The following is an 11,522-nucleotide window of genomic DNA, read 5'->3' on the forward strand; positions in this document are numbered from 1 at the left end:
CACACACACACACACACTCACACACAAACACACACACACACACACACACACACACACACTCACACACACACACTCACACACACACACACACACACACACACTCACACACAAACACACACACACAGACACACACACACACACACACACACACTCACACACAAACACACACACACACACACACACTCACACTCACACACACACACACACACACACACACATACTGGTTTTTGTGGTTTAGCAGTACTCTGATGGCCAAACCAGTTGGATGGTGGTTTAAGGGGACACCCCTTTCCCGGTGTCCTACAGAGATGATAAAACTATCAAAAAATTTGTTTTACTCTGCAGAACACAAATATCACTTTGGATTTTCTTTACACACAATAGAATTGATAATATGACAATATGATATTTTGGTGGTACACAAGGACTGTCACGCCCCTCCTATAATGTTCCCGCCCATTACATAATTGGGACTTATAGGGTCCGATTGATTTATGAGGACACTCGTTTTACAATACACAAAACATGTCCATTCTCTGTATTACAGGGACCAATGTGTTTTACAGGTACGTGACCCCATACACAACACACAGACATGTCCCTATGCTGCATTACGAAGACTGAGGTGGTTAAAGAGTACAGGATCTTTAACACAATACACAACATTACAGACACCAATGTGTTTTAGAAGTACTTTAATAATGACTTAAATTTGTGAAATAAAAATAAACATGTTGTCAAATTCGCCAATTAAACGGGTAATCTTTAAAAAAAAAAAAAAGGAATGCCACACAAAACAAACATCAAATAATTAAGTGTAATTCACCAACAAAAAAAAAAAAAAAAAAAACTATAAATCAAATCAAAAGGCAATCCTCATGTTTTAAGTACCTCACTAAACACACAGTGTGCATGAGATTAACTCTCTGAGCACACAATACGTGCTGCAGATGTGTAGAGAAATAGATTTATCTGTAAAGGAATGGTTTTCTTCCAGAATGAAAACTGTCATCATGTACTCACCCTCCACTTGATCCAGACCTGCATCAGTTTCTTTCTTCTGTTGAACACAAAAGAAGATCTGTTAGTTTATGAACAGTTGATGGGCACCGTTAACTTCTATAGTACGAAAAAAAAAAAAAATACTATGGAAGTCAATGATGCCCATTAACTGTTCAGATACTAACAGATCTTGTTTTGTGTTCAACAGAAGAAAGAAACTGATGCAGGTCTGGATCAAGTGGAGGGTTAGTACATGATGACAGTTTTCATTCTGGAAGTTAAATTCTCTTTAAGGGACAGGTCATCCAAAAATCAATGAGAAATTGACACAATTTTGTAATTTTTGACAAACTAACAGTCAACCTCGATTTCTACAAGGAGATATTCGTATGAACTGCTGCCATAACAGTATTGCACTATGGGAAATAAAAACAACAGCCAAAGTGCTAATGTTAATTGAATGGCATCAAGAACACACAAAATGTACTGTAACATCACTTGCTTTGGGCTTTCCTTTTTAAGCTAATTCCTCGATTTCTTACAAAATCCCTTATGTTCTGTGCACTGCGTCTCACCAAAACAGGATCCTCAGCAGATTTACACTGCTGGCATTCAGTCAGTGTGGCCAGTTTTCCTTTAGCTATGTGGCCCTTAAAATGTTTCATTACAGCTGTAACTTCAGCGTTTGACCAGGACACCTTCTGCCCTCTCCGTGGGTTTTCAGTTTCTGCCTCACTCTCACTCTCTGTACAGAAGAATACATACTTTAGTTCTATCAACAGTTCTAACTCTACGAGAGCTCATGTGCTTTGCAACATTGATGGTGCCATTGCAATTTAAACCTCTGGTACCTTCAGGAAGTTCAGTGGTGCTCTCAATGGGCATCTTCTGAACACCTGCAGACAATCAGTCATTAAAAAAAATAAATAAAAATAAAATAAATAAATAATATATATATATATTTTAGTAATATCCTGTTATAAATGCTGGACTAATATAATACAAGGTAACACTTTATAATAGGGAACACTATTAACTACAACTTTTCCCTCAAATTCCTAATTTTCTGCTTATTAAAAGTAAATAAGATAGTTGTTACATTAAGGTATTGGGTAGGATTAGGGATGTAGAATAAGGTCATGTAAAATAAGCTATTAATAAGTGCTTACTACTACTACTACTACTACTACTACTACTACGCACACTAATAAGAAACTACAGCGGTGTGAAAAAGTGTTGGTTCCTTATTTTTTTGCATGTTTATCACACTTTAATGTTTCGGATCATCGAACAAATGTAAATATAAGTCAAAGAAAACCAATGAACACAACATGCAGTTTTTAAATGAAGGTTTTTATTATTAAGGGAAAACAAAAACCAAAACTACATTACCCTGTGTGAAAAATGTTTGCCCCTACACCTAATAATCGGTTTGGCTACCCTTAGCAGCAACAACTGCAATCAAGTGTTTGCGATAACTTCCAATTAAATGTAAAGTCTGTTACAGCGCTGTGGATGAATTTTGGTCCACTCATCTAAGCAGAATTGTAATTCAGCCACATTGGAGGGTTTTCAAGCATGGACAACTTTTTAAAGTCACGCCACAGCATCTCAATAGGATTGAGGTCAGGACTTTGACCAGGCCACTCTTACATTTTGTTTTTCTTCAGCCATTCAGAGGTGGACTTGCTGGTGTGTTTTGGATCATTATCCTGCTGCAGAACCCAAGTTTGCTTGAGCTTGAGGTCACAACAGATGGCCAGATATTCTCCTTCAGGATTTTTTGGTAAACAGCAGATTTCTCCATTTATCACAGTAAGTTTTCCAGGTCCAGAAGCAGACCATCACACTACCACCACCATATACAGCAGCTAGAGTCCTTACGAGGTCAAGAAAATATGATCATATTACCCCAATTTTACAGTCTCTGCACTGGCTACCTATTAAGTTCCGTATCAGTTACAAATTATCATTACTTACCTATAAGGCCCTAAATGGTTTAGCTCCAGCGTACCTAACTAGCCTTCTACCACGTTACAACCCATCACGCACCCTAAGGTCACAAAACACTGGACTTTTGGTCGTTCCTAGGATAGCAAAGTCCACTAAAGGAGGTAGAGCTTTCTCACATTTGGCTCCCAAACTCTGGAATAGCCTTCCTGATAATGTTCGGGGTTCAGACACACTCTCTATGTTTAAATCTAGATTAAAAACATATTTTTCAATGAGCAATAATGCATCTCATAATTTGTGACTGCAGTTGTATCTGATCAAATTTAGCTTGGGTTAAACTAATTAATTGTACTTGGTTGGAACAGCAGCTATGCTAATGATGTCTCTATGTGTTTCTCTGTTTCTGCTGGGATCTTCATCCTGTGGTAACTAGGATTTACACAAGCTCCAGTCTGGATCCAGAACACCTGAGAAGAGATGATGCTGACCCTCAGAGGAACTCAGATGATGTTAACACTGAAACAACATACAGAACTAACAAATATTGCTGCTTACTATGCAATCACATTATAATTGCTGTTAATAGTTTTCATCGTCTGGTTGATTATGTCTGATTCCTGTCATATGCACATAAACTGACAGTCACCACTTATAAGCTACTACTAAATAGTGTAGAAACTTAATTTTATGTGAAGTTGCTTTGCAATGATTTGTATCGTAAAAACACTAACACTAAAACACTAACCTTTTCCAGATTGATAGATCTCAATTACTTTCTTTATCATTTGTGTCTGCATATTTTTGAATGTCGACATGATGTCTAGTTTTTTGAGGATCTTTTGGTCTACTTCACTTTTTATCAGACAGGTCCTATTTAAGAGATTTCTTAACTGTGAAGAGGTGTGGCTAGAGAAACTGAACTCAGGTGTGATAAACCAGTTTCAAAGGTGGGGGGGGCACTTCTGAACAAAGGGCAATGTAGTTTTGGATTTTGTTTTCCCTTAATAATAAAAACCTTCATTTAAAAACTGCATGTGTTTACTTTTAAATTTGTTACCTTTGACTAATATTTAAATTTGTTTGATAATCTGAAACATTAGTGTGACAAACATGCAAAAAAATAAGAAATCAGGAAGGGGGCCAACACTTTCAAACCACTGTAGTTTAGAGACCCTAAAATAAAGTGTTACCCAATATAATTTTTGACTTTGATGATTTAAAAATAAAAAAAACTTAGCTGACACATACCAGCATTACTGGAGTTTCCCGCAGCTCCAGCAAGAGCCTCATCATCAGATTCACTTTCTTCAGGATCACTGTCATCAGAATCCGTCATGTTGATCTCATCTTCAATGAAAAATAAAACTCAGAACATGAAAAACATCTGCATTCATAAGTGAAATAACACAATCACACACCATTTATAAACCATTCCTAATGACACTACATCCTACGGCGAACATGAGACATATTTCAGAGATTACTTTTCTTAAACCTCCCTGTGAGTTTAAAAGACCCGCTGTGCTAAACATGCTAGGATGGACGTACCTTCAATCTCAATGTCATCAAGGGATTTGCCTTGAAGATTAGGAAGGCAGCCCTTTTCCATGGCTAACAGTAGCTTTGATATTTTAGCAAGCTGAGTAGTGGCTTCTGGCAGTCTGTAATAGTCACGGTGGACACGGATGTCATGCCCTAAGAAATCAGCAACCTGATCTAACTCGTTGTTTTTCAGGTTTAGGATTTGAGAGAGCGTAGCCACGTGCTTGCGAAGATGAGTGGATCTGAGAAATTCTGGATTTTGAGCTCCACATTCCCTTGCATATACCCTCAGAGAGTCCTGGCCTCTGTAGTAACTCTGGCAGTTTGGCCGAGCAAACAAGAAAGTATTAGTGTCTAGCACTCCACATGTACCTCTCCTGCTGACCAGTAGCATCAGGGCATCGACCATATCAGGAGAGAGAAGAACCGCAACCTTTCTTCCCCTCTTCCCCCTGATCTCAACTCGACTGAAATGGCTGCAGAGTTTCTGCTCAAACTTGCTCAGGCCCATCGCTACATCTTCATGGAGAGAAGTGCCGTCCCTTTCATTGAAAGCCTTCAGCGGCATTTTAGAGACCTCTCCTGCACGTCTGCGGTTGAAAACAATGATTCTGGTGAGTGTTGCTTTGGCCAGTTCTGCATAGCTTTGAGGAGATGCCGTCTCTTGTAGTTTATGAAAAGCAGTATGTGCAGTCTTCTCAAGGAGCTGATGAAGAGACTGGACATCCTGGGTGAAGGGAAGTGTTGATGGCTTGTTAAATTTGGCCTCATTCAGTGTCACCAAAGCAGTGTGTGAGATCATCTCAGACCACTTTGAGGAGTAGAGCTTTTTGAATGTCTCTGTTGATGAGATCAATTCCTTGTCTTCAGACATCAGTGCTCGGCACTGAATGGTTTCGCAAATCTTATTCAACGAATGCCCCAGTTTCAGGGCAAGGCTTGGGCTTTGGTAGCAGTGGCTCTCATCATCATAGCCAGACACCATTTGAACCGCTCGAATAAGTCTATGAAAATTGGCAGGTTTCAGAGCTTCTTCAAGACTGTACACAGAAAACTGTCTACGCAAAGTCAGCAACAATCTTCCAACTTCACGGAGTTTTTGTCGAATATACTCAAATTTGGTAGGGTCATGACCATGTTTGTTAAAAAACGCTTGTGCAAGCTGAAGAATACTCAGGTCATTTTTGACCACAGCGGAAATGTCATCCTGCTTCATCACACCTAAGAGTTTCCAAACTCCTTGTGATATGTGCTGACTGAATGAAGACTCTGCCATAGATGCCAGGCCCAAGACTCTCCTCCTCCCTTGCTCTTCACTGTCAGCTGCTGGTTTTGAGGGACATCTTTTTAAATGACGCCACAGATCTCTCCGTACAAACAACCCTTTGCAGTACATGCAATGCAAAAACTGCTTTGAATCACACTTTCTTTTTGGTGCTCGTTTTATTTTAAGAGCCCCCTCTCCAGACTGTAAAACGTCAGTGTTATGCTGAAAGTTGCCCTTGTTCCTGAGCTTTTGCAGCATTGCTTTACGTTCTTTTGAGTGAACTGGGAGTGACAAAGCCTGAACAACTTCAACTTCAGCCATATGAGTTTTCAAATGGCGCGCTAACTTGGACTGAGGTTTCCCACAGATGTAACAATAATTCTTCCTATTTGCTGAACAGGAGATTTTTGGTGACTGCACACAATGATCACCTCCAGCCATGCTGCGTTCCCTCTCTTCTCTCAATGTTACTGTGCTTTTTGAATTCAAAAGCTTACTATTGTGTGATTGAGGTGATGACATAAGCACATCTGTTGACCTGCATACCACTGAGCCTTGCTTTCTGGGAAAGTCTGATTCACTGTCTGTCTCAAAATCAGTAAACTGCTCCTCATGACACATTAAATCAGACTCATCATACACACTTGCTGCTTCCATGACCTTCAGGACTCCTTTTCCTTTGCCCTTAGACACATTCAGGGTAGTTACATCTGATCTCAGATGTTCACTAAACTTAGATGACGCAGCTTCCTGTATATCTAAGAGTTTAGCTTGGTCGTAATGTGCTGGTCTTGTTGTCAACTCATCTGAACTGTCTGACTGATGGTCTGACTCTGACTGAGGTATGTACTCCTCATCTGACAGCTCATCTTCCTCTGAACTTAATTCCTATTGTCAAAATATTTATGATTAACTTACAGCACCGATAACTCAAAAATATGGAACAAATGTATCAAATCAAATATTTTCTTACACACGATGACCGTCTTCCATCCCATTCATGAAGCTTCAGATAGCAGGACTTATGCCAAAAACTGGAGCACACTATAAAAGAAATGTCACATGTCAGGACACGTTCAACAGCTAACACGAGATTCTATGCCTAAACGTAGAGTAAGGTGAAAACAATGTAACACTCCTATTATTATTAATGGTATTACATATCTGTGCATTAGCAATGGTCTGAAATCTCCTTCTCTCCTACTGCCAAACTCAACAGTTATACCATTTTGAACTGACTTCATAACGTTGATTAGTGATACTAAAATGATAAAAATAGAAATGTCATGATGTATAGAGTACAAATCACCATACTAACATTTACATCTCAGGCCAATCCACTTGAGAGCTGCAACAGGTCCCACACATTCAGCACATTTATCCATGCTTGATATTGCTGAAGTGACCACAACATGTCTGCAGACCTGTGAAGAAAAAAACATCAGTGAGTGTTAAATTACAGCAACAAAGAAAGATTCTAAAACATACATGTGATACTACATTACGAGCTGCATTGTCTTTCAATAATCATTTAATGTATTTTTAATGACAGGGAAATTGTGGTCATTTAGTTAATAAGATCACTTACAATCATTAAAAACATTTACGTTACAGACCTTAAAAGGTACTGGTCAATATATTACTACAAATCTACATTTAGAGCGGTCCTGGAGGGCCGGTGTAAACTCTGCAGGACACTGGCCCTCCAGGACCGAGTCTGGACACCCCTGATTCAGACATCGACTAATATTACTGAAAGTGAAAACAGGTCACTAAATACATGCATTTAGTAACAGCAAAGTGTACAGTTCATGCAGGCATGGACTTCAGAGCAATCACTGTTGCACTGAAATAACAGTTCATCCGAAACATGTGAATACCTCCTTAACTCCTTCAACTGGGGCACAAAAGCTCTGCTCCTCATTCAACACATGCTCTTTGACAGGTGACATCTGAAAACAATGAAAAAAAGCAAGACTTATGTAGAGATGATTTCTTGCAACATCAATCTAACATTTCATAAAATATGCAATGCACATTTAATTACCTTCTCAACACAGTCCTGATCATCCAATAGTAACTGGTCCTTCTTCAGAGTCACCTGAAATTAAGGAAACAGAAATAAAAAATAAATAAACATTCTACTGCAGACAAAGGATTCAGGGACTGTACAAATTGATAATGAATTACCTTTTCCAGTCCTTCAGAGGCTGCACAGATACTGGAGTCCAACACTGACTGATCACTGACAACTTTCAGCTGAAAACATGAAATCAAAAAATTAAATTAAAATAAAATAATTATGTTATAAATGAGTTACCAAAGCAAAATAAATAAATACAGTTGTGTTCAAAATTATTCAACCACCTAGAGACTGCAGTACTTTACAAATACAAGCTTTTCTGAAGATCCAGGATATAATAAAACTTGCATCTATAACAGTTCACTGGAATATTAAAAGTGATATTGTCAATATATAATGTAATACATTTGAGTTATAAGATTTTTTTAATAATACTGCTATGTCATAATTATTCAACCCCTATTCAACATTGCTGTTTTTAAATCACTTATTTGCATGGTGGGGAATGTAACAGTCTCAAAACACAATTCAGCTTTTAGAAACTCTATTAAAAACAGAATTAGCTTGAGCCGTTACACATACAGTTAACCCATGCATGTGTTGAAGTTAAGTAGCAAATATATCAAAAGAGATCTCACAAAAGCAAAAGAGAAGAAATATTGTATTACTTTAGAAAGGCTAAGGCTATATGAAGATTTCCAAGACATTGAAAGTTCCTAGAGACACAGCTCTCAGCCTTATTTCTTAGCTTAAAGTGTGTTTTACCAGAAAACCTTTGAGGTTGTGGAAGAAAAAGCACAATATCATAAAATGTTTAATCAGAGCAACTGAGAAAAATCTGCAATGTACAGCCAAATACTTGCAAGATGACCCAATGAATGGAGGAAACCCATTTCAAAGCAGTGTGTAGAAGAACACTAGACAAGTATGGCCTTTATATTGAGACATCTTGATGAATACCACTCTTGATCAAGAAGAACAAAAGGCAGACTTGAACTAACTAAAGTTCATTTGTGTAGACCTGTGGAGCTCTGGAGGAATGTTATATGGAGTGATGTGAACAAACTGGAACTTTTTGGACCCATGGATCAGCGGTATGTCTGCTGCAAAAAAGGCAAAGCTCATAAGCAGAAGAACACCATCTCCATCGTCAAACTTGGAGGTGGATCAGTCCTGTTATGGGGTTTCTTTACTGCAGAAGGAAGTGGAAATCATGACTGTATGAAGAACATCATGGATTCTTTAAAGTGTCAGGCCATTTTGACAATAATTGTGATGCCTTTGGTGCAAAGACTGAAGCTGATGATCAATGGACTTCCCTGCAGGACAGTCATCCCAGAGTACACATCCAAATCTACTTCAACTTGATTCAGTGATCCGTTATAGAAGGTTCTTGAGTGGTCTGTTCAGTCTCCAGGCTTAATTCTCATTGTGAATATCTGGTTGAATTTGAAGAAAGCAGTGGCAATGTGAAAACCAAAGATTATCAGTGATCTGAAAGCTTTTTCAGGTGTGGAATGGGCCAAAACTGTAGTAGAGAGGTGACAGAAGCTTCTAAACACTTACAGACAGCGTTTATTGGTGATTTTAAAGAATAAAAGATTCTGCACAAAGGGGGTTGAATAATTTTGAACATGAATGTTTAGAGCCAATTCGAATTTTATCATGATTCATCAATTTTCCATTCTCAGAATCACTCAAAAGTGTATTAACAAACTTTCTCTAATACTTTACTGATGCCTTCGTTAAATTGATTTCATAAAATGTTATCCTCCACAGCAAATTGTCTTGCAAGTCAAGGGGGTTGAATAATTTTGAACACAACTGTAAATAAATCAGGTATGATGCCACAAAAAATATAATAAAATAATAAATTAAAACGATAAAATAACAATAAAATAAAATCACTCAATCAATTGCAGTACCTTCTCTACGTCCGTGTCTTCTGACTGGGACAGTGTGTTGACTTCAAGAGTGGACGGTTCAACCACACTAAGAGTCTAGAAAAGAACATCAAATTAGTCATCTGTGACATTGATTGAAACAATAAATGTGTGGATGAAATTCTAATTTAAAACAGATATAAAATTAAAAATGATTTTAAAAAAAGTACCTTCTCTACGTCTGTGTCTTCTGACTGGGACAGAGTGTTGACTTCAAGAGTGGACGGTTCAACCACACTAAGAGTCTAGAAAAGAACATCAAATTAGTCATCTGTGACAATAAATGAGCACATAAAATACTGATATAAAACAAATTTTATAATCTTGCTTATATTTTATCAATGTGATTTAAAAGTAAGCTTACAATATTTCAGATCAATATTTCAATTTTCAAGTGTTACCCAAGTTAATGTTCATGATTTTGTATGTATTACCTTACATGCATATATATATATATATATATATATATATATATATATATATATATATATATATATATATATATATTCCAGTATTTCAGGTGGTGTGTGTGTGTGTTTACACCGGTGTTACAAGGACCCTGTTTTATGAGGACCGTCATAAGAACATAGTCTTGACATAGTCTTGATGTCACATTGTGTGTGTGTTTAGACCCGTGTTATGAGGACCCCGTTTTATGAGGACCATCATAAGAACATGGTCTTGATGTTTGACTGAAGAATCTCAGTGTGTCGTTTGTTTGACAAAAGCCTGGTATTTGAAGACCCTAGTTATCACCATGACATTGGGCTGCGTGGATGTGGAATATTAGGCTAAATATGGATCATTCACATCCCATTGTGGCCATATGATATTGAAAATGTCTAATTGTTATCTTTAGATTAAGTATCTTGAAATAGGAGTTGGTATAAAGTCAGTTTTATTTCATCACCACATATTTTTAAATGATAACTGAGTAGAATCAGTGTCTAAAGAACCTAAAGAACTCTGAACAAGGCACAGCAGCTATAAAGGTATCCAAGAAGTTCTTGAAATAATTGTGTTTGTCCTTAAAAGAATGGAACAGATTACATTCTCTCTTAGAAAAAAGTCTTGACTTGACTGGGACTCTTCAGTAAAGTCAAGACCAAGTTCTTATGATGGTCCTCATAAAACAGGGTCCTCGTAACACAGGTGTAAACACACACACAAGACTATGTTCTTATGATGGTCCTCATAAAACAGGGTCCTCGTAACACAGGTGTAAACACACACACACAATGTGACATCAAGACCATGTCAAGACTATGTTCTTATGACGGTCCTCATAAAACAGGGTCCTCGTAACACAGGTGTAAACACACACACACAATGTGACATCAAGACCATGTTAAGACTATGTTCTTATGATGGTCCTTGTAACACAGGTGTAAACACATACACACAACCACAAGACTATGTTCTTATGATGGTCCTCATAAAACAGGGTCCCCGTAACACAGGTGTAAACACACACAATGTGACATCAAGACCATGTTAAGACTATGTTCTTATGATGGTCCTCATGAAACAGGTGTAAACATACACACATCCTGACATACTGGAATGTACATGCATGTAATGTAAAAAATAAAAAGTTACTAACATTAACTTAGGTAACAACTGATGTTTAATACCTTTACTTTACTATAATCCAATAAGTCAGAATGGACAGTATAGAGGTGTCAGTACCGTGCATCTCCATAACCACTCAGAATCACCATAATCATATGTG

General features: G+C 37.7%; 1 protein-coding gene across 3 annotated transcripts in view; it reads right to left on the reverse strand.

The window, feature by feature from the left end:
* Nucleotides 1-215: 215 nt before the first annotated feature.
* Nucleotides 216-11,522, reverse strand: part of LOC128030302 (uncharacterized) — a 13,507-nt gene continuing 2,200 nt past the window's right edge. Inside the window, exons 5-15 of one of the 3 annotated variants that reach the window (XM_052617804.1) lie at nucleotides 11,480-11,522; nucleotides 9,961-10,035; nucleotides 9,773-9,847; nucleotides 7,955-8,023; nucleotides 7,812-7,865; nucleotides 7,645-7,716; nucleotides 7,083-7,188; nucleotides 6,738-6,808; nucleotides 4,204-4,302; nucleotides 1,854-1,898; nucleotides 1,647-1,747 (exon numbers count right to left, since the gene is read on the reverse strand). The exon at nucleotides 11,480-11,522 is cut by the window's right edge and continues 150 nt beyond it. In XM_052617804.1, the coding sequence (XP_052473764.1) occupies nucleotides 4,288-4,302; nucleotides 6,738-6,808; nucleotides 7,083-7,188; nucleotides 7,645-7,716; nucleotides 7,812-7,865; nucleotides 7,955-8,023; nucleotides 9,773-9,847; nucleotides 9,961-10,035; nucleotides 11,480-11,522 (580 nt within the window). In that variant the 3' untranslated portion in view covers nucleotides 1,647-1,747; nucleotides 1,854-1,898; nucleotides 4,204-4,287. Of the gene's footprint in view, nucleotides 301-1,235; nucleotides 1,748-1,853; nucleotides 1,899-4,203; nucleotides 4,303-4,503; nucleotides 5,301-6,737; nucleotides 6,809-7,082; nucleotides 7,189-7,644; nucleotides 7,717-7,811; nucleotides 7,866-7,954; nucleotides 8,024-9,772; nucleotides 9,848-9,960; nucleotides 10,036-11,479 lie in introns of those variants that run through there. The other 2 variants (XM_052617803.1, XM_052617802.1) reach the window with 2 other exon arrangements.

This window comes from Carassius gibelio, chromosome A16 (assembly GCF_023724105.1).
Source record: "Carassius gibelio isolate Cgi1373 ecotype wild population from Czech Republic chromosome A16, carGib1.2-hapl.c, whole genome shotgun sequence".
NCBI lineage: Eukaryota > Metazoa > Chordata > Actinopteri > Cypriniformes > Cyprinidae > Carassius > Carassius gibelio.